The sequence below is a fragment of the Canis lupus genome, chromosome 19 (genome assembly GCF_011100685.1).
Source record: "Canis lupus familiaris isolate Mischka breed German Shepherd chromosome 19, alternate assembly UU_Cfam_GSD_1.0, whole genome shotgun sequence".
Taxonomy (NCBI): domain Eukaryota; kingdom Metazoa; phylum Chordata; class Mammalia; order Carnivora; family Canidae; genus Canis; species Canis lupus.
In genome coordinates this window covers 45,067,868-45,092,585 of record NC_049240.1, presented here as the reverse complement: position 1 = coordinate 45,092,585, position 24,718 = coordinate 45,067,868, and the positions used below count along the sequence as shown (strand labels likewise).

The 24,718-nt window shown below is 33.7% G+C and overlaps 1 protein-coding gene across 1 annotated transcript in view; it reads left to right on the top strand.

Moving 5' to 3' along the window:
- LRP1B (LDL receptor related protein 1B) overlaps nt 1–24,718 on the top strand; it is a 1,959,891-nt gene that overhangs the window by 976,339 nt on the left and 958,834 nt on the right. The window contains exon 7 of the mRNA XM_038565111.1: nt 12,202–12,364. Coding sequence (XP_038421039.1) covers nt 12,202–12,364 — 163 coding nt within the window. The remainder of the gene's footprint in view (nt 1–12,201; nt 12,365–24,718) is intronic.

Genomic DNA, 24,718 nt, shown 5'->3' with positions numbered 1-24,718 from the left:
GTTATCTTTATGAGCATTTATAGAGTATCCTCCATGTTTTAGCATTAATCTGTACTACAGATTTAAAGGAATGAAAATAGTTATCTGTAGAGACATTGCAATTCAGATATGCTTTTATAAATTATATTCAAGTGATGGGAAGCCAATGAAATCTATCTTTAGAAACTGCAGGGATTTAACAAGTGCATTAGTTACCTATTGCTGCATTAACAAGTTACCCCCAAATTTAGTGGCTTAAAAAGAGCACCTAGGGACACCTGTGGCTCAGTGGGTGAGTGTCTGCCTACAGCTCAGGTTGTGATCCTGGGGTCCGGGGATGGAATCCCACATCGGGCTCCCCGCAGGGAGCCTGCTTCTCCCTCTGCCTGTGTCTCTGCCTCTCTCTCTGTGTCTCTCCTGAATAAATAAATAAAATCTTAACAACAACAACAAAAAAAAGAGCACCTATTATCTTGTCCTTTTTGTGTGTCAGAAATTCGGGAGTCACTGAGGTAGGTGACTGGCGTAAGATTTCTCTTAGGCCATAGTCAAGATGTTAGCAAGGACTGCTAATAGGCAGGCATCCGGTGATTTCACTGGCCTGGAAGATTTACTTCCAGTCTCCTTCTTTTTTTTTTTTTTTTTTTTTAATTTTTTTTTCCAGTCTCCTTCTTGTGACTGTTGGCAGTAGGCCTCTGTCCCTTGCAAAATGGGCCTCTGCACAGGGTTGCTTGAGTATCCTCATAGTATGCCATCTGGTTTCCACCAGTGTTATCCAAAAACAAAGAGTAAAAGGGAAGCTATGATGCCTTTTAGGGCTTATCCTTGGAAACCACACATTGTCATTTTTACCACATTCTATTCAGTGCAAAAAGTCACAAGGAACAGCCTGAACTCAAAGGGAAGAGAATCAATCTTTACCTTCTGAAAGGAACAGTATCAAAACATTTGTGGCGTATTTTAAAATTATCAAACCCATTAAGTGTCTATTTTATCATTAGTTATTTATGGTTTTATCTATACCATGCCTTTCCCTAGTAATAAATATTACAAGAAGTCACAAAGACATAAACTAAAGGGCAGCGTTTTAGTCCTTCTGCCTCTGGAAGGCAACTAATATTCGTGGAATACTTATTGCATGTCATTGTACTGGATTCCTAATATTCGTTTTCTGATTTAACCCCCTTGCTACTTTATAAATTGGATATTATGTTCTTTGAATACAAGAACAATGGCTTTTATAAATATTAGTGACTTTCTCAAGAATATAATTTAAGTAGAGGGCTAGACTTAAGTAAATTATATATACTGTTTGCTTTGCTTTGGTGGAATCACAAACACAATTTAATTCAGTTTGCCTCTAAACAAGTTTTATATGATACACATATGCTTTATTAATTTAAAAATCAGTTTGCCATATTTAAAAATTGGGAGACTTCAAATGAAATTCAAAAATCCATATTTTGGGCTTGTTATTTTTGTTTATTTTTTTATTGTCCCTGTTTTTTTTTAATTGAAGAAAAATTGATATATGATATGTATTAGTTTCCAGATCTACTACATAGTACATATGTACATGCATTACCAAATGGTCACCACAGTAAGTCAGCTTGCCACCTGTCCCCATTCAAAGTTGTTACAATATTATTGACTGTATACCCCATGCTGTCCATAACATTGCATCCCTATATCTTACTTATTCTATGACTGGAATACTGTACCTCTTAATCCCCTTCACCTATTTCATTCAACCTCCCACTTCCCTAACCTTCTGGAAAACCATCACTTCATTCTCTGTATCTATGAGTCTGTTTCTGTTTTGTTTTGTTTGTTCATTTTGGTTTTTAGATTCTACATTTAAGTGAAGTCATATGATATTATTCTTTCTTGGATTTATTTATTCCAGGTCCATTCTCATTATCACAAATGGCAAGATATTTTTGTTTTTTAATGGTGGAGTAATATTACATTGCATGTATTCACCATGTCTTCTTTACCCATTCATCTACTGATGGACATTTAGTTTGTTTCCATGTCACGTCTATTGTAAATAATGCTGCAATGAACATAGGGGTGCATATGTCTATTCAAATCACTGTTTTCATTTTCTTTGCATAAATACTTAGAAGTAGAATTGTTACATCACAAAAGTAGTTCTATTTTTTTAAATTTTTTTGAGAAACCCCAATACTATTTTTCTATACAGAGCACCAATTTACATTCCATTAACAGTGTACGAGAGTTCCCTTTTCTCCACATCCTTTCTGACCCTTGTTATTTTTTGTCTTTTTGATAATAGCCATTCAGACAGGTATGAGGTGATATCTCATTGTGGTTTTGGTTTGCATTTTCCTGATGATTAGTGATGTTGAGCATCTTTTTATGTGTCTTTATATCTTTGGGAAAATGTCTATTCAGATCCTCTGCCCATTTTTTGATCAGATTGATTGCTTATTTGATATTGTTTTATGAGTTCTTTATATATTTTTGGATGCTAACCCTTTATTTGATATATCATTTGCAAATATCTTCTCCCATTAATGCATCGCCTTTTCTTTTGGTTGATGGTTTCCTTTGCAGTGCAAAAGCTTTTTACTTTAATATGGTCCTGTTTGTCTATTTTTGTTTTTATTGCCCTAACCCAAGGATAGAGTTAGATATAGGTAGATTGATAGATGATAGATAGATAGATAGATAGATAGATAGATAGATGATACAGATAGATATAGATATAGATATAGATATATAGATATATTTATCACTAAGACCAATGTAAAAAAGCTTATTACTGGGGCACCTGGGTGCCTCAGTTGGTTAAGCATCTTCCTTTACCTCAGGTCATGATCCCGGGGTCCTGGAATGGGGCCCTTCTTTGGGCTCCTGCTCAGTAGGGAGCCTGCTTCTCCCCCTCCCTCTCCCTCTCCCTGCCTCTCTGTCTACTTGTACACTCTCTGTCTCTGTCAAATAAATAAATAAAATCTTTTAAAAAAGAGAGAGGGCTTATTACCTATGTTTTTTCCTAGGAGTTTTATGGTTTCAGGTTTTATTTTTGTCTTTAATCCATTTTGAGTTTGTTTTTACATATGACATTAGAAATTAATTCACTATCCTTTTGCATGTGGCTGTCTAGTTCTCCCAACACCGTTTATTGAAGACTCTTTTTTCCATTGTATATTCTTGCCTCCTTTGTTGTAGACCAATTGACCATATAAGCGTGGGTTTATTTCTGGGCTATTCTGTTCCATTGACCTATTGGGTCTGTTTTTGTGCCAGTACCATAATGTTTTGATTACTATGACTTTGTAGTATAGTTTGAAATTCAGGAGCGTGATACCTCTGGCTTTGTTCTTCATTCCCAAGATTGCTTTGGCTATTTGATGTTTTTTGTGGTTTCAAACAAATTGTAGGATTATTTTTCTAGTTTTGTGAAAAAATACGTTGGTAATTTGATAGAGATTGTACTGAATCTGTAGAATACATGGGTAGTACAGATATTTAAATAATATTCTTCCAATTTATGAGCATAACTTATTATTTCATTATTTGTGTTATCAATTATTTCATCAATGTTTTATAGTTTTTAGAGTATAAGTCTTTCACTTCGTTGATTCAGTTTATTCCTACATATTTTATTCCTTATAATGTTATTGTAAATGGGATAAATTCCTAGATATCTTTTTCTGATAATTCATTATTAATATATAGATATGCAACAGATAGATGCTTATTGATTTTGTATTATGCAACTTAAGGGAATTCACTTATTAGCTTTAATAGTTTTGGGATAGAGGCTTTAGGTTTTTTTTTTTTTTAATTTATAATATTGTGTCATCTAACAATAATGACAATTTTACTTTTTCTTTAAAATGTTTTACTACACCTTAACAATTTGAATGATTTTTTTTATTTCTTTTTTTTAATTACAAGAAATTCACTTTTTAAAGTTTTAATTCCAGTGTAGTTAACATATAGTGTTATATTAGTTTCCAGTATACAATATATGATTCAATAATTCTACATATTACTCAGCACTCCTGATGGTAAGTGTACTCCTAATCTTCTCCTATTTCACTCATCGCCCCACCCACCTCACATCTGAAAATCATCAGTTTGTTCTTTACCGTTAAGAGTCTCTTCTTTGGTTTGTCTCTTTATTCTTTGTTTTTGTTTGTTTGTTTTATTTTGTCTCCTAAATTCCACACATGAGTGAAATCATATGGCATTTGTCTTTCTCTGACTGGCTTATTTCATTTAACATTACAATCATTAGATCCATCCATGTAGTTGCAAATGGAAAGAGCTCATTATTTTTTTTATTGCTGAGTAGTATTCCACTGTATGTTTGTTCAAACACACACACTGCATCTTCTTTATGCATTCATCTATTGATGGACACTTAGTCTGCTTTCATAATTTGGCTACTATAAATAATTCTGCAGTAAACAGAAGGGTGCATATATCTTTTTGAATTGGTGTTTTCCTATTCTTTGTGTAAATAACCAGTAGTAGAGTTACTGGATTGTATAGTAATTTAATTTAATTTTATTTTTTTGAGTAACATCCATACTGCTTTCCACAGTGGCTGTACCACTTTACATTCCCATCAACAGGACACAACATTTTTTGTTTCTTGTATACCCCACATCATTACCACACTTGTTTCTTGTGTTCTTGATTTTATTCATTCTGATACATTTTCCTGATGATTAGTGATATTGAGCATCTTTTCATGTGGCTGTTGGCCATATATATATACTTTCTTTGGAGAAATGTCTATTCCTGTCTTATGCCCATTTTTAATTGGATTATGTCTGGATTTTTTTGGCACTGAGTTACATAAGTTCTTTATATATTTTGAATACTAATTCCCTAACAGTTATTTCATTTGTAAATAATTTCTCCCTCCCAGTAGAATGACTTTTAGTTTTATTGTTTACTTGACTGTGCATAGCTTTTTATTTTGATGTAGTCCCAAAAGTTGATTTTTCCTTTTGTTTCTTTTGCTACAGGAGACGTATCTAGAAAAATGTTGCCATGGCCAATATCAAAGATATTGCTGCCTGTGCTCTATACCAGGATTTTTATGCTTTCAGATCTCATATTTAGTTCCTTAATATTTTGAATTTATTTTTATGTATGATGTAAGAAAGTGGTCCAGTTTCATTCTTTTAAATGCCCCTGTCCAGTTTTCCTAATAACACTTGTTGAAGAGACTTTTTTCTCCATTGCCTTTTCTTGCCTCCTTATTTGAAAATGAATTGAATATTTAATCATAGGTTTATTTCTGGGCTCTCTATTCTGTCCCATTGATCTATGTGTCTATTTTTGTGCCCATACCATATTATTTTGATTACTACAGATTTATAGACTATCTTAGCATCTGGAATTGTGATACCTCCAGTTTTGTTCTTCATTTTCAAGATTGCTTTGGGTGTTTGGGGTCTTTTATGGTTCCGTACAAATTTTAGGATTGCTGTTCTGCTTCGGTGAAAAATGCTGTTGGTATTTTGATAGGGAATGCATTAAATTTGTAAATTGCTTTGAGTAGTATAGACATTTTAACAATATTTGTTCTTTCAATCCATGAGTATGGGAAATCTTCCTATTTCTTTGTTGTTGTTGTTGTTGTTGTTGTTTTTCAATTTCTTTCATCAATGTTTTATAGTTTTCAGAGTACAGGTCTTTCAATTCTTTGGTTAAATTTTTTAGGTATTTTCTTATTTTTGGTGCAATTGTAAATGAGATTATTTCTCTTTCGACTGCTTCATAATTAGTGTATAGAAATGCAACAGACTTCTATATATTGATTTTGTATACCACAACCTTACTGAATTCATTTATCAGTTGCAGTATATTTTGGTGGAGTCTTCAGGGTAATATACGTGTGTGTGTGTGTCTCTGTGTGTGTGTGTGTGTATATATATACCTGTGTGTGTGTATATATATATACCTGTGTGTGTGTGTGTGTGTGTATATATATATATATATATATAGTAATACATATGTAATATATAAAGAGTAATATACATATATATGTATAGTATCTTCTCATCTGCAAATACTGAATATGTGTATGTGTATATACACATTTTTGTTGTCTGATTGCTGTGGTCCAACATAAGTTGAAAAAAAAGGGTGAAAATGAATATCCTTGTTTTGTTCCTGATCTTAGGAGAAAAAACTCTCAATTTTTCTTCATTAATTATGATATTAGTTGTAGGTTTTTCTTGTAAGGTCTTTATTATGTTGAAGTATATTCTCTTTAAACCTACTTTGTTGAAGGTTTATCATGAATGGATGTTGCAATTTGTCAAGTGCTTTTTCTACATCTATTGACATGATCATCTGGTTTTTATCCTTTCTCTTGTCAATGTGGTATGTCACTTTGATTTGCAAATACCAAATTACCCTCATATCCCAGGAATAAAATCCACTTGATTGCATGGAATGATTTTTTTATGTATGGTTGAATTGGGTTTGCCAATATTTTGTTAAGGATATTTGCATGTGATCCTCAGAGATATTGGCCTGTAGTTCACTTTTTTAGTGGTACCTTTATCTGGATTAGGTATCAGGAAATGCTGGCCTCAAAGAATGCAACTTTGGAAGTGTCCTTCCTCTTCTATTTTTTGGAATAGTTTGAAAGGGATAGGTATTGACTCTTTTTTTTTTATTTTTTATTTTTTATTTTTTAAGTTTGATAGAATATACCTGTAAAGCCTTCTGATCCTGAACTTCTGTTTCCTGGGAGTTTTTTGATTACTGATTTAAATTCATTGCTGATAATTGGTCTCTCAAATTTTCTGTTTCTTACTGATTCAGTTTTGGGATGTTATCTATTTCTATGAATTTATTTGTTAGGTTATCCAATTTGTTGGCATATATTTTTTCATAATATTATCCTATAATACTTCATATTTATATGATGTCAGTTATTATTTCTCTTTCATTTCTGATTGAGTTTTATTCTTTTTGATGAGTCATATGGCTAAAGTTTTATCAATTTTATAGATCTTTTCAAAGAACCAGCAGCTTTTATTGATCTGTCCTATCAGTTTTGTTTGTTTTGTTTCAGGTTTTTTTTTTTTTTTTTTTTTTGAGGGGGTTCCTTTTTGGTTTCTATTGTATTTATTTCTGCTCTAACCTTTATTACTTCCCTCCTTCTACTGGTTTTGGGTTTTGTTTGTCCTTTTTCTAGTTCCCTTAGATGTTAAAAAGGCTTTTTTTTTTTTTTTTGAAATTTTTCTATTTCTTGAAGTGGACCTATATCTCTGTGAATTTCCCTGCTAGATCTGCTTTTGCTGTGTGCCATAGATTTTGGACAATTGTGTTTCCATTTTTATTTGTCTCGGGTATTTTTTTTTAATTTCTTCATTGGCATGTTGATTGTTTATTAATATGCTGTTAAGTCTCCACATGTTTGTATTTGCTTCTTTTTCTTCTTATAGTTGATTTCTAATTTTATATTGTTATGGTCAACAAAGATACTTGATATGATTTCAGTCTTTTTAAATTTATTGAAACTTGTTTTGTAGCCCGCTATGTGGTCTTTTCTGTAGAATATTCCATAAACACTTGAGAAGAATGTGTACTCTGCTGTGTTTAGTTAGAATATTCTGTTGAGTCTATCTGGTATAATGTGCTGTTCAAGGACATTGTTTTCTTATTAAGTTTTGTCTGTAAATCCAGTGATGCAAGTGGAGTATTACTTATTTCTATCAATTTCTCCGTTTGTATCTGTTAATATTTATTTTATATATTAGTTGTTCCTGTATTGGGTGCATAAATATTTACAAGTGTTATATCTTCTTGTTGGATTTACTCTGTATCATTATGAAATGTCCTTCTTTGTTGTTGCAAACTTCTTTTTTTTAAATCTATTTGGCTTGATATGAGCATTCTACCCCCCTTACCCCAGATTTCTTCCTTTCCATTTGCATGGAATGGCTTTTTCCCTCTCTTCAGTCTGTGTGTGTCTTTAGATTTGAAGTGAGTGTCTTGTAGGCAACACTTCTAGACTGTATTTTGGGCTCCTTTGAAATAATGAGGCATTTCTATGTCACAACAAAAAGCTGGAATTGAGCCTACCTTTTAAGTAGTTGTATACTCCAGGTTATCTCCTAGCTTTGCCATAGTTCCTTCCAACAATTTTGATTATTTATATTATCTTTCTCATTCTTGTGGACATTGGCATTTTCCATCTCTGGGTAGTTGAAGATTATATTGCTAATAAATTGAATAGAAGTCAAAAAGTAAATTTTATTAATGCTAACTATCAAAAAGTTAAAAACCTGATTCATACAAATATATAGTGAATATGTGGTAAGGAGTCACTTAGCTCACTAATGAGAGAATCAGAAGGATCATAAATCTGTTTCAAAGGAGTATAGAAGAACTTGAAGTGTTTACAAAAAATGAAATAAAAACATGCTAATTTAAGATTCTAAAATTAGATATAAGACTAGTTAATGTCATATCGTACAATAAAACTGGGGTTATCTTTACAACCTGATGGAAATCCTTTGCATCTCTATTGGACATAATATTTTTGCAGTTTATCAATGTACAAATTAATATCTAAATTCATAGATACTGGGATCTGATAAGTATTAAACTGTAAGTTAAACAGCAATATATTACTCAGGAAAATTAATTTAAGGTGCCTGTTAGACAATGGTTCAGTATAACATTGAAAGGACATGTAGATATTCCTTTATATTTTTTTTCTTAAGATTTTGACTTTTGTTCTTAATAATTTTGTGGCATAGACAACTCTGTTAAACAATACTTAAATAAGTATGTTATTTTGCCAGAGTGCCATAAAATACCACAGAATAGGTGGCTTAAGCAATGGAAATCCATTTTCTCACAATTCTGAAGATAGGAGGTTCCAGATCAAGGTTTCAACTGGTTTGGATTCTGCTGAGGCCTCTCTTAGGCTTGCAAATAGCCTTTCCTCTGTGTGTGGGGATTCTCACTATCTCTCATTGTATATCATATTCTCTTTTTATAAGGATATAGATCAGGTTAGATAGGGAACATCTTAACGGCCTTGATTTAATCATCTCTTTAAGACTTTATCTCCAAATGCAGTCACATTCTAAGGCAATGTGTAAGTTAGGACTTCAACACATGAATTTTGGGGAAAAACAATTCAGTCCACAATATTACATATTAGTATACATTATTATTATTACATATTAGTATACATACTAATATACATTACATTTTAGTGAATTAAAAATGTTTAAGCTCCATATTCACCAACTCTGGTAATTAACTACTTGCCTTGGGTCAGGATGAAAAATCTGTCGTAGGGATCCCTGGGTGGTGCAGCGGTTTGGCGCCTGCCTTTGGCCTAGGGCGCGATCCTGGAGACCTAGGATCGATTCCCACGTCGGGCTCCCGGTGCATGGAGCCTGCTTCTCTCTGCCTGTGTCTCTGCCTCTCTTTCTCTCTCTGTGACTATCATAAATAAATAAATAAAAAATTTATAAAAAAAAAAAAAGAAAGAAAAATCTGTTGTAAATTGTTTTTTCTCTAATTGTAGAGTGTAAGTATTTGTCTTTTTTTTTTTTTTTTTAACTTTTTCCTTGAACTTTTCATTTTATTTTCACTGGGTACAACTTTAAGTTGTTAGACCTAGCAAATATTGTATTTTAAAAACATAGTTAATAGCTACTTATGTGATGTTCAAATTTCAAAATACTTTCAGTGTTTTTTACTATTGTTTAAAATGTTACCAATATTGATATTTTGTAGGTATGAGCTGATAAGTTACCTTTACTTATATCAATTAGAAAATTCTGAGTTACCATAATAAAATCCATTTCCAAACAAAATAATAATAAAAATTAAAGGAAAAATCCCATTGACTGGTTGAAAAATGAATAAAAAATAACTGGGAAACAAAATAACAGGAATATATTTAAATTTTTGTTCTGGTACTAGTAAAGTGATGAGGATCTAACTAAAAATTTAGGAATTTTTTTCATAATGTCATAAAATGATTATAATTATCTTTAACAATTTCCTAAGATCTTGGTTATATTTCAGTAAAATTAAAATGAAATACTGAGTACATTGTCTAGAAGATTCACCTATTTCCTGAAATGTGTCAATAATTTATTGACAAATTTATTTACTTAACTGTCTATGTATCTATTGGCTTACTTACTTGAACTTTTTTGTTTAATTTCCTCAATTCTCCAATCTTAATAAAAGATTACATTAAAACTAGACAGAAACTTCAAATATAAGAAAAAGAAAGAAAGCCAATTCCCACAGTTACTAAGTTTTTGGCCAATTATGAGGTTCTTTAGTGAGAACTTGTTGCTTCAGACATGGATGGTTGTTAACAATACCTATTGTTTCAATAGCAGGGAATCTTTCTGTAGTGATACAGAATTGAAAAAAGGTGTGAATGCTGTCAAAAAACTCTTGTCTTAAACTACAATTGCATAGACTACACAAACTGCATGCTTAGCATGAGGGATGGGTCACTGAATGGGCTCTGGCACATACTTTCTCTGAACCCAAGGTATTTAAAATGACATTTGATACAATGGGGTCTGTGCTCTAGTTGATATAATAATGTAAAAAGAATGAAAAATAAAGCATGCATTTGCAGGTTTCTGTAGACAGAGATATAGTTCAGCTTTTTTCAAAATACTGGTTGCTGAATGGGGTTGAAAAAGGCTGCATGTAGTTTTTGGAACATTTAAATGGTTATCTTTCCATAAAGACTGCATTTCAGGAACGAAACTGTAATCGATAGCTTGATAATGTGTGCCCAATGAATTACAATATCCACTTTCTGCTTGTCCTTGTAAGGCATGATAGAAATTCCCACAAAGTTGCTACTTTTTATATCTTGCTTTGACAATATACCATTATAGTGATAATAATGACACATGCATCTATGTTAGTCTTTCTGTTGAAAGGATATCATTCACTGAAGCAGCATGTTACTACGGAAGTATCTTGAAGCAAAGCGTAGGAAGAATGTTTAGGTTCAGACTGTAGGAGGAAACCACTTAGTGAATGAATCATAGATCCATAGTAAGTTTGAACAAGGAGGTATCAAAGTATAATTTCTAATAGATAAAAACATGATTGTCATAAAATTCAAGAATAAATATGAACAAGAAATTTATTTATGGAATTATTGAGAGAACCAGCGCAGTATTGCTGATCACAGAGCATAAGTAGAATTGGATATTTACAGACATTTTAAAGAAAAAGAGTGTATAAATAAAATGTGTAAATAAGTATGAAAATGGTTAATGTCTCACAGGGCAGTACATCCATAACTTTCGGGGTTATCTTTTCTACCAGATAAATATCTACAAATTAGCATGAAATTTCAATATTGAGGTCTGATCAAAAAGAAGATATTCAAGTCAAACACAGATACAGTCTCCCAGGGCTGCTCTATCCATTTTAGCCACTACCTACTTCTTTTAAATTTAATTCTGAGGTCATTAAAATGAAATACAATACAAATTTAGTCACACTAGCCACATTTTAAGTGTTCGCTAGACACATTTGACTAATGGCTACTTTATTGGACAACGTGGATGTAGAATATTTCCTTCATCACAGAAAGTATTATTGAATAACACGCTTCTAGAGAATTAATCTTTGAGCAGGCCTGTCTTATAAGGCCTATGTATGCCATTGAAAAACATATCGCCACTCCTTTTATTTTGAATATTCTTTGTAAACAAAAAGATCTTACAGATCTCTTTTTCCACCTTTTCCACTCCTCCTGTTTGTTTTTAATGAAAGAGGATCTGAAAATATAGGCTTACCTTTAGATTCACAAGAAGTTGATTCCTCTTACTGCTCAAGAGTTTAGCTATATCATTGAACCACTGAAATGAATGAACTATTTCGTATAAATGGGGGAACTAAGACAAAATTTTATTGTAAATACTTATATTTTAAGATTTAGAAATTCTTCGTCCATTTGTCTAGATCATCTTCAGTGCTTAGATAACAAGAAGGAAGGTATCAAAAGGTAGTCATTACCTTATAGCATAATTAAATCACTTATTTTAGCATAGCAAGAAATTATATTGACAGATTTATTTTATCATAAAACTACCTTTACTTTTGATATGTCTTCTGTGATGGTTTGGGCAGACTTCTGTACTCTTTGGCTTAGGATACTAAATTTGCACCTGCAATGTAATGATTTTGTGTATGTGTGTTTTTCAGATGTGCAACAAATGGCGATTGACTGGCTTACCAGAAATCTCTATTTTGTGGACCATGTCAGTGACCGGATCTTTGTTTGTAATTACAACGGGTCTGTATGTGTCACCCTGATTGACCTGGAGCTTCACAATCCTAAGGCAATAGCAGTAGATCCAATAGCAGGGTAAGAAGTTCTTTTTTATAGTGTTTGATCTGAAATAGTTTTCACTTAAAAATATAATAGTTCAAAACAATACAACAGTCTGACAGGAGTTTTGAAATTTAAGACTGACTATAGGCTCAAGGGATTTTTAAATGTCGATTTCAGCAACTGCATTGCAAGGAGGAAAAAAGGCCTATAATTTGCCATACAAAAGCTGGGGAGTACCAGTTCCTCAACACATTAATATTGCTGGCTTAACCTGAGATGCAAACAACCTGTCATCCTCTTACGAATTGCTTTGGGGTCACCAGACAGGAGCCTCAGGATACTTTTAGGTTAAAGAGAGAAGACTTTAAGTTCCCTCAGCAGTAGACCTTGTAGTTAGCAAGCTTCAAAAATACTACTTGAAAGATGTGCTATTAATAAACTTACATCCAGCACATTTGGGATTTATAAAAGGGGCATAATACAAGTTCATGCACATGACTAAAACATTGAGGTCATCTTTATTAGTTGAAACCAGCTTTTTTTTTTTTTCTCCAACTACTGATATGTAAATACTAAGTAATTATGGAGTTACTGAATTCATCAGGATTGGATTTCACTTTTGTTTTTTTCCTGTCTTTCTAATTTTGCAAGCCTCTTTGTTGGTTAAAAAGATGTCTTATCTGACCTTCTTTTAGTTAATAGGCTCATTAATCTTTTTAAATATTTCACAGTTTGTCAAAATATAAATGTTTAAATTCCCATCGAGTTTGTTTATATGATTAGAAAATCAATATGGGAATTATGCTTCCAATTTTACAAATGCTATGGCATTATTGAGGGGGAGGGGCAAAAATATATGTAGAGTCTTATAAATTCAGTCTTTTCACCAGTTAGTACTGGGCAAGGATACTCTCAAATTACTGACATAGTGTACAATTTTAATCAGAGGAGCTGCTGTTCTTTCAGATGTAAGTTGTAGCAAAGATTTGGAAACTGAAATTTTATCCTTGTTACCATTTTAATCGTCCCCAAGCAGTTCAGGCTGAAATGTCTGATGGAACATATCCTGAACTGCCATAAGCCTCCATTCAATAAATGGGAAAATATTTACTGAAGAAACAGCTGTCATCCATATGTGGACTTTTGTCACTCTTTACTTAAAGTCTGATTGAATATTAAGATGCATCATCACAATGGTTTTGATTTTGACAAGAACAGCTTGCACGTAAGAACTTTGCTAGGAAGGCTGTGTAATATAATTCTTGAATGTAGCTCTATTTGTATTTGCAGCAGATGGTTACTTGACTCAATCTGACTGCAGCGATGCTTCAAAAGACATTAGTAAAAGAAGTTGTATTTAAACTGATTTGTTTGGGTTGTTGGATAAGGGTAGTAAGAAAGAATTGGAAATTTACAAATGTGCTAACAGCATTCTTTTGGAATTCTGTTTAGAAATATATTTGCTTGTGTGTTTTTCCCTGGATGTGCTAACTGAATTTCAAATTAACCTTTATACAGTCTTACCTGTCAAAAATGTTAAGAGGTGAAGCTATTGTGTTTCTCTCCTCATTCTATCATCTTATCCCTCCCCATTCTTAAAAACAGAGATCCAGAGACCCTTTCTAAATAAAACTGTCAATCTGAAATGTATGTGAACACCATCTCCTTTTCTGAATAGCAACGCATTTTATATTCTCAAGATTCCTGTTTCTCTCTGTCATTACATGAAAGAACCATATTTTGTCATTTTTGTCAAAGGAATTAGGAGTAGAAAACCCCTATATTGTTTGTACTTATTCTCTGCAGGATTCCTTTGGGCCTAGTAACTGTTTAAATGTAATTTTGTCTTGTATCATTTATCACAATAGGTTCTTTGGAATTTTTTATTTGGGTTTGCTCTATATCTCTAACGCAGTTCTTCAATCGTGAATTGGAGAAATCTGAGAAAGCAGCGCTCTTCTGTTCTTTTATAAATATAAGCCAGTTTCTAATAGCACACTTTCAAATATCCCACTTTTCTCTTATTACCAGAAGTTTTTTTAGGATTAATATTACACTATCTAGAATAGGAACAGTAGGTTTTTCTTTCCTTCAACTTCTACTTTTGGGCCTGTGCCAGAGTATTTTGAACGTTAAGGCTAGAATAACTCTGCACCACCCACTAAAGGGGACATGTGCCACCAGTGAGACTTCTCCTACCTTTTCCTAATTGTATGGTGACTGGTATATCTTTGGCTCATTCTCATGTAACTTCAGAAAACATTGGAATATATTTAAAGTCGTAGAGTTTGACCTTAATAGCAGTAGAAATGGAGGGATTAGTTGCCTTACCTCTTCAAAAGCTGCATTGAAAAAAATATATATATTTTAGTTGGCTATTTTAACTTACTTTTAGTGATAATAATGAAGTTGGTTTGTCCATTTGGGAAAAAAAAAAATGTATTTTGGTGGATGTGCGGTACCAGGTACAAAACCCAAACTCAGTAGAGTTGTGTGAGATGGCTAACCTGAGGAAAAGAAATCTCCCCAGTCATGAGAAAGAGCAGGAATTGCATATTTTCTAGGTGTGATGTATATCATTTTTCTATATAGGATGGATTTTTTACTTGTTGAGTGTGAATGGCAGAGTTTTTGTAGGATTTATTTGTGAATCCATGACCCCATGTGTGGAACGAAGGTAATGGGTGTCATCGTCTTTTTTCTCTGTAAGAGCAGGCCAACTGCAAGGAACCAAAGGAGTGAAGCTCAAGTCCTGTACACAGGAGTGATTGACAGTATTTAAATAGTTAATAAGCTTTTTCCCATCACCTACCTGGACCCCGACTTCCAGCAAGACTAATCATAGATAAGAAATTAGAGATAGAACTAAAGTAAACAGCTATTAAGGAATAAGATGGATTTATTAAATTCTAATCTTAAATGCTCTGTGACTGTGGGAAGCCAGAAATGAGGTAGGTTTGCCAATGCCCATGAAAAGGGTTATTGGTAACAAGGTGATTCTTGGGGTAGACATCAGGTTTTTCAATTCTATTAAGTGGCTCCTGGAGCCAGCCTAGGTTCCAAGTTAGAGCCTGTATTCACTATTCACTTGTAAGAGGACATAAGTAGAATTGCTGCTGATCTTTGTATGTTAATCTCCTTAGTCTGCACTATAGGTGAATTAACTCTATAGATTACAGCCCCATGATGAAGCACTATCTATTAGTGCTTGACTATGACTCAGATAGTTCTGAAGTTACTATAGGTTTGAGCATTAGGAAATATCTAAAGACATGCTACTATGTGTTCTTGTTCTCCTCATGGAAGTATAAATATTGAAGGATTGTAGAGTCATCTATAGTTCATGAGGCCCCTAATCCTAAAACATTCATATTCATATTTTGATAAGTTGAAAATTGTGAGTCCTACCTTTTTGAGGAAGAACTATCCTCTACACATACCCACAAAAAATGTTTCTTGAAAATGATGTAAAATTAGTCTCCTTCAAAATCTTTTGTCACACTTCTCTTTATTAGAAGAAAACTGAGAGAATGGACACATTTCATTAATTTCAATCATCATCTTACTAAGTTTAAGTGTTAACTTGACCTAATTTTCTTTTTGGAGATCTTGAACTTAAAGTTTTTTTAAAAAATAGATAAATAGATGATAGATAGATAGATAGATAGATAGATGATAGATAGATAGATAGATAGATAGATAGATAGATAGATAGATAGATAGAATAGATGAATAAACCTAACTCCTAAAAGTATATTTTGGGTTATTAGTGTATCTTTAAAACAATCTTCACCCTGCACATAAGAACAGTATTCAGATGAGTGGATCTCCAAATTCACCTATATGAAAGGGACCGACGGAGCTATTTGCTCACTTCTTATACTCGGGGGTAATTAATGGAGCGTAGTGACTATATCCCTAGTCTATAAATTTGTATTTATTATTCCCCAAGTCCTACCAATGTGTTTTGTTATGTGTAGCTACAAATTCAAGCTACAATTCAATTATATCACTATAATGTTAGCTCTATTTTCATTTTTATCTGTCCATAATCAATCTAAATATCTATATGCTTATTGCCTATTTACATTACTACTACCTTCTCTCAGTGACTCGAACATTCCTAGGTGACATTTAGATTCATAGAGAATTATCTAATCAATAGGCACCTACCTAAATTGGCCAGTTTACTAAGTGCTTCAGGAGAGTTATCACTGCTACTTTTCAATCCAAAGTTCCTTTCAGGAGTTGCTGATGTGATTAGGCAAGACGACATGGATATTCAAGTTTGTGTTTCATGGTCTGCACTATTCTGAGTGAAGCTATTTGTTCAAAGGCTCACTCAAAGGTATAAACCCATATTAGCTGTCTTATATATGACCAAATTATTTTCATTAATTAATTTTGTCTAGAGTCAAATGCTCCAAATTCCTCTCCAGGCCTCTCTTCAGGTGGTGGTTCATATATGACATTACCTTTAATCACTCTCTCGTTCAGATACAAATTATATTGTGATTATCCTGGGATTATGAAAGAGTAATTTGGAGTGATTTATGTTTATTACAGCCTTTACTGGAAACTCACCCCAAATTAAATCAACTCTCACTGTGTCCTTAGTTCACATCATTCATAATAATACAGTAACTCAAAATAAAATAATGCAAAACATTCTACATCTCTATTTACTCTCTGCTGTTCTTTTTTACTCTGTAATTTTTCAGAGTTTATTAAGCTTATCTCTAAATTACTGAGTCATGGTGCTATTTCTGATAAATATATTTAGTATCTTCCCAACTCTCCAACCACTCCCTATAAAGGAGATTTCTTCTCTGAATTCTCACACTGATTAATGAGGTCCTCCTAAATAGATAAAGTAATAGAAAAAAAGAGAACAACTACTATATATTAAGTTATGAAAGGAATTTATTATTTCACTTAAAATCTAGATATAAGACAGTCCCTGTATTGGTTCTTTGAGTGGCTCAACAATATCATTAAGGATGTGTGTCCATTTACCTGTGATGTTTGTGATGTTATCTTTAATGTGTGCTTTTCAGGCTAATTCTCTTGTCATAAAGGACTACTGAAGTTGTAGGGATCCTGTGTAGGAACAATGTATTCAGTTCAAAATAAAGAGAAAAAAAAAAGCGGGATGGGGGTTGGGAGGGGGAGAGCACTGTATTTTCCTTAAGTGTGGAAGAGCTCCTAAGCAGACATATTTTCATGTCTGTTTGGTCAGAAATAGGGTAGATACCTACCTGAATGGGACAGCAAAATACATTGTTTTTACCATCGGCATGTGAAAGACAGAAGGACATGGGAGTGAAATTGGGACCAGCCTAACATGGAAAAACAAAAATGGATTAAGAACCAACATCATCTACTACAATCACTGTTGTATGATATTTCTTTCTTATGTACAATTCTTTGACTTCTTGTTCTTTCCAGGCACTTAGCGGGTCTCTTTCAACTTATCTAAACTTGTTTGGAATATGGACAAATACTTTGTTCCAATTCTTTATTCCCTTTTCTAAGAGAATTATTCCATTTACTTTTGGCCAAGGCCATTCAAACTCATATCAAGGAATGTTTTTCTTATCTCTTTTCAAGGCAAATGGCATTTTTTTTCCCAGTAACATTTTACAATACAAAGAAGAAGCTACGGTGGGGAGATACCTGGGTGGCAGATCTTGAGCATCTGCCTTTGGCTCAGGGCATGATCCCGGGGTTCCAGGGATCGAGTCCCACATCAGGCCCTCAACTGAGAGCCTCGCCAGAGGGAGCCTGTTTTTGCCTCTGACTGTGTCTCCGCCTCTCTCTCTCTCTGTGTGTGTGTCTCTCATGACTAAATAAATAAAATCTTTATTTTTTTAAATTTTTTTTTAAATAAAATCTTTAAAAAAAATCTGGGGTGGGAGTTCTCTGGATAACAGTCCTAGTATACCTGTTTTTATCTTTAAAAATATACTTTAAGAAACTGATGGTAGCTCCTATTCTATCAGATTCTCCAACACTTTTGGAATCTATGTGAATATTCTAAGCCACTGGGGTAACATTAAGTAAATTATTGTTTCACTTTTAAAATGATTCTCAAGTGGCCAAAAACCTCTTGTACTCTCTGCAAGAGAGTAGTTTGCATACTGGAAGAATCTGCACCATTATTACAAAAGAATAATTTTATATTTCCAAGTAGTTTAAAATTATTTCTAATTGTTTCTTACATAGAGTTCTATGAAAACAAAAGGTACATATGGGCTCATGGTACTGCTTTTGAAAATACATGGATGAATTTCCTATATCACTTAGGTGTAATGAGGGCAACAAATACAATGATGTGATATATTCTTTCATGGAGATAGAGTTTAACAGTTATTCACCAAATATCAAATATTACAACCAGATGATAGAGTTATTATAGTTTACAAAACATACATTCTAAATAACAAATAAAATACTAAGCAGTGATTTTTTTGAAGTTTATGAGGTAAAATGGGTCAAGCACAAATGTTATTTTAAAAAAATAGAAAGTCTTAGTTTATAAACACCACCACAAGGGAAAGGACAAAAATTAAAAACAAATAAGTACTTGACACCATTTCCCCTATATGTTATCACTCGTTCATGTATAACATAAATTCAAAATTTTACTGTAGGTTATATATTCATATCCAACTAAAAAAAAGAGAACAAGAAGGAAAAAAAAAACAGTTTTTATGCTGTTATATTTTGTTCTGCTTGACTGCTAAGCCTTGCTGGATATTGATCTAAAATTGATATTTTCCCTCGAGCCGGATTCTTAGTGGTTTGACTAGGGAGAAACTGGCTTGGCTGTAGAGTCAAGGTGGATGTTTTACAGTGTCAAGTAGTGTTTACTCAAGATTCCTTTTTAATCATACAAAGAAAAAAGTCAAACGTTGAGGGTATCTGGTCTTCTTTCGGTTTTACTGATATCATTGTCTTTGTAAGTACTTGTAAAACTTGTGTTTAGTCAGGAAGTGTCATACTTCCTGATTGCCAGATATGCTACAAATCTATAGTCATCGAAATAGTGTGGTGCTGGCATTAAAACAAATAGACTGATGGGAGAGAATTGAGAACCCAGAAGTTAACCCAAGCACATATGGTTAACTAATATTTGACAACAGAGCCAAGAATACTCAGTGGAAAGAATCGAGTTTCTTCAATATACTGTCCTGGGATAATTGGATATTCACATGTAAAAGACGGAAATTGGACTCATATCTTATACCACTCACAAGAATTTACTCAAAATGGATAAAAGTCTTAAGTGTAAGACATGATACCATGAAACTCCTAGAAGAAAACATAGCAATAAATCTCTTTGACATGTATACTGGTAATTAATTTTTGCATAGGACATCTAAAGCCCAACTAACTAACTAAATAGATAAACAGATAAATGAACCAGTAGGACTATACCAAACTAAAAAGCTTCTGCATAGCAAAAGAAACCATCAACAAAGTGAAAAGACAGCATATCAGATGGAAAAAAAAAAAGTATTTGCAAACTTTGTATCTGATAAGGGGTTAATATCCAAAATATATAAAGAACTAACACAACTCTCAATAGCAAAAAAAAAAAAAAAAAAAAAAGAAAGAAAGAAAGAAAGAAAGAAAGAAAGAAAGAAAGAAAGAAAGAAAGAAAGAAAGAAAGAAAGAGAAGGAAAGAAGAAAGAAGAAAGAAAGAAAGAAAAAGAAAGAAAGAAAGAAAGAAAGAAAGAAAGAAAGAAAGAAAGGAAAGAAAGAAAGAAAAGAAAGAAAGAAAGAAAAGAAAGAAAGAAAAAGAAAGAAGAAAGAAAGAGAAAAAAATCAACCCCATTAAACAATGGGCAAAAGACATGAATAGACATTTCTCCAAAGAAGATAAATGAAGACCAAAAGGTACATGACAAGGTGCTCAACATCACTAGTTAATAGGGAAATGCAAATTGATAGCACAATAGGTTATGACTTTATGTCTGTTAGAATGTTCCTCATCAAAAAGATAGGAAATAGCAAAGCTCACACAGATATGGAGGAAAGGGAACCCTTGTATACTGCTGGTGGGGTTGTAAATTGATACAGCCATTATGGAAGACAGTATGAAGGATATTCAAAAATAAAAATAGAACTACCATATGATATAGTAATTCCACTTCTGGGAATATATCCAAAGGCAATGAAAACACTAACTCAAAAAGATATCTGCACCCCCATGTTCACAGTAGCGTTATTTATAATAGCCAAGACATGAAATAACCTAAGTGTTTGTCGATGTATCATTGCATTTTTATCCAAAGAATTTGTGATATACACATACATGTGTGTACATGCACACACGCAGTGGAATATTATTAACCATTAAAGAGAAAAAAAAAGAGGAAATCCTCCTATTTGTGACAACATAGATGGACCTTGAAGACATTATGCTAAGTGAGATGTCAGACAGGAAAGACAGATACTGTATGAACTCACTTATTTGTGACATCTAAACAAAAAGTGATAAAAACAGACTCAGAGAAAAATAGATCAGATGTGTGATTACCAGTAGCCGAAGTTGGAGAAAGGGAGGATTGGAGGAAAGTGGTAAAAAAAAAAATACAAACTTCTAGTTATAAATAAATACACATGTACATCATGATGACTGTAGCTATTAACTGTAGCACCTGGTCAGGCAGTTTCTTGTTCGCGGCACCACCATGCTTCCACTATGGAAGTGGGAGCATTCCATTTTCAATAAATACATTGCCAATTCGGTCACAGTCTTCTCTTCTGGCTACCAAATATCCATATGCATCCTTACACATCTAATCCCATACATAGAATACACTACATTTAGGTTGGAGTGGAAGCTTTCTAGGTGATATGTAATCCTTTCCATTATGATCTATTGTGCTTCCTTGTATACAGCAAACTATGAACCAAAAGACAAGGTGTCTTTACACACTGTCCCTTCCATACCCTTTATAAATCGATGGGCCAGTGATGGAATGACAAACAAAAAATTATCAGCTAGAAAAGAAGATTGGAGGCACACAGTAATCATTGGCGTAGAGCAATAATGAAAGCCTGCCAGGAAGTAAAGGAAGGCCCTCCTGCCCTGGAGGTTTGGAAGTCTCTTGTCTAAATGCTATTTCTTTCCCTATAACATTTCTCCTAGACCATTGTTCGTTACCTACACTTCCTCTGGGAGGATCTTTCTAGTCCATTGTGATCAATACATCTGAAATTGGCCATGGGGAATATAGTCTCCCCCCTGTGGACTCTATAATTCACAGACTGTTTCTTGTTCTTTTCAATTTGTTTTAAGGTTTGAAGAGACAAAGAATTTAGTAAGCTAGGCTCATAACTTGTATGGTGATAAATTCCCTTGAAAATTGGTAGAATTTTGATTTCTTTGCTTCCCATTACTTCTATATATCATTATCCTCACTAAATTATATTCTAGAGATAATTATCAAGCCCAAATAATTTCTTTGTACCTCATACTCTTGGTTTTCTCTATCAATCTAATGGTTGTTGCTGCGAGGCCTGAAAACAATGCTTCAGTGGGAAACAAACACTTTTTGTCTGAAGGTGAAATTCTTCTGTTTAATTGGGGGGTCTTAATTGGCTTTTTTGCTCAAAGACATTTTCAGTTTTTTTTTTTTTTTTTTTTTTTTTTTTACTATTCGGGTCCTAGAAACAACTTGCTTTCCAAACCTGGGAGGCCTCAGTTCTGTACTTGATCTATTCCCTTTCGGTTTTTGCTCTCAATCAGATACTTCTAATTTATACTTTTCTTCTTCGGTAGTATCTTGCTAAAATAAGCATTAGAAACTAATACTAATACTATTATACTTTTAAACTTCTTCCTTTCAATCCACAGGCTCATAGAGCATTTGTGTTTTTTTTTCTTCCTATATATATATTATTTTTCGTCATATATATATATATATATATATATATATATATATCAAGACACTGCAAATGACATTTTTTATTAAGTATTTTTAACCTTGAATATTTTCAATCCTGAGCAATAATTACCTTGATGCTGCTGCATTAACAATGAAACCCATGTTACATATTTTAAATTTTTGTTAAGGTGTTCTGTACTTGTGCTACCAAGTTTTGAATTTGTCGTGATAACATTCACTGCTATAAATTTCAGTGGATAGCACAATAGGAATTTCATTTTTTCATTTATTTGCTTTCTGTGTTATTGCTCAAGGTAGAATCCAATGAATGTGTTCTTAGCTATCAGCCAACTTTTCTTCATGCGATGAATCAAAGATGGAGGCTCCTTTCATCTTGCGGTTCCTATGTCCTTTAGGGCCTGAGAATCCTCTGATTTTTTGACCAGAGAGAGAGAGAGAGAAAAGGCACAGCACATCTGCCTTTTCCTTCTTTCTTTCTTTCTTTTTTTGGAGGGAGGGAGGAGGAGGGAGGGAGGGAGTGAGGGAGGGAGGGAGGGAGGGAGGAGGGAGGGAGGGAGGGGGATGGAGGGGGGAGGTAGGGAGGAGGGGGGGAGAGGGAGGGAGGAGGGAGTGAGGAGGGAGGGAGGGGGGAGGGAGGGGGAGTGAGGTAGGGAGGGAGGAGGTGGGGTTAGTGCGGGAGGGGATGGTGAGTGGTAGGGATGTGGTATGTGGGGCGGGCGGGAGTTCTTATTGTCTTTTTCTTTCTTTCTTTCTTTCTTCTCTTTCTTCTTCTTTCTTCCTTCCTTCCTTCCTTCCTTCCTTCCTTCCTTCCTTCCTTCCTTCCTTCCTTCCTTTCTTTCTTTCTTTTCTTTCTTTCTTTTCCAATTCCAGCTTAGTAGCTACTTTTATTATTTCAGCTACATTAATAGTTAGTGACATCTAGTCAGTTGGTCATATCTGAAGGTAAGGGGGCTAAAATATGTGGTTTCTAGAGGCACCTGGGTGGCTCAGTGGTTGAGCATCTGTCTTTGGCTTAGGTCGTGATCCCAGAGGTCCTGGGATTGAGTCCTGCATCCGACTCCCTGTGAGAAACCTGCTTTGAAACCCTCTGCCTATGTCTCTGCTTCTCTCTCTGTGTCTCTCATGAGTAAACAGATACAATTTAAAAAATATATGGTTTCTAACTGGGAAGTTGTTAACCACTTCACATTTTAGAAAGGGAGGAGCATGAGCTATGAGCTTCTGGTAACAGATGACTATCTGCCACTGTAACCACTATCTGATTTTATTTTATTTTTTGCATTTTGGGTAATAACAAATTAAATGTAGAGCAAATACCTTTGTTTCTAAAAGGTATTTTAAACTGAGTGGGGTCTTGTTTTGCCAATGTTTTTTACATTCCCCTGAATATTCAGAATTCAGGTTTATCATTTTACCTTGAAAGAGTCATTTTCATTCTCCTCTTGAGACATTCACAAATCCATTTGATCTTCTAAAAGTTTGATTGGCAAACACATAATCAGAGAAAAAGTATATTATACCCTGGCCAGCAAATGAAATGATAAGCATCTTCATATGGGGGCAATTTCTCTAAATACTTGTGCCAAATTCCTAGAACCTAAACACCCTCTTTCTGGAAAGCCCAGAAACACCATGAACTCTCCCCACTCGAGCTGTGACTCTTTCCAGATGATTGAATGATGATTATTCTTCTATTTGTGCTTCTTAAGATCTCACTGCTACTACCAGGCCACAGAAAGCTTTATTTTCCAGACTGGCTATCTTGGATTTTCTTTAATATACACGAGAGCTAGTTTTAATTTTTTTCCTTGTTTGTTTTGGAGCATACTTTGAATAGATATAATGTGAAATTCAATCTGAGAGTAGAAGACAAAATGGATTATTGGTGGAGGTAATGCCAGAGGTAAAAGAGAGAGAGAAGGTAGCTGAAACAGTATAAATATAGCATAATAATGATCAGTATGTTTGATAACACTTTAGACAGTAACAAAAATCCTAATTCTGTCTCCTTAAATGATAAGTGAATTTATTTTCTCACTTAGAGGAAATCCAGAGAAGAGCAAGATTGGTTGGATCCAGGCTTGGTTGAATTGATACCTCAATGGCATCATTAGAGAGCCATATCCCTTCCATAGCTCTGCTCTGCCATCCACCGCTACATCTTTCCCCCCACCCCATGGTCATAAGGTTGCTGTGTAGCAACTGAGGGAAATTGCTTACTTACTCCCATGCAGCAGGAAAAAGAAAGACATTTTGTCATTTATTCAAAGACAGTGAAAACTGCATCGATGACACCTATGATGATTTAACACGGCAATTATTCACACTGTGGCTCCCAAACATGTTTTTTTGTTTGTTTGTTTTTATGCTGAAGCACGCTAAATTTACAGAGAAAATCCTAGTTTATTCCATAGAAAGAGATACTTTAAGGATCTATAGTGATTCCCTGATGAATAAGACATACGTA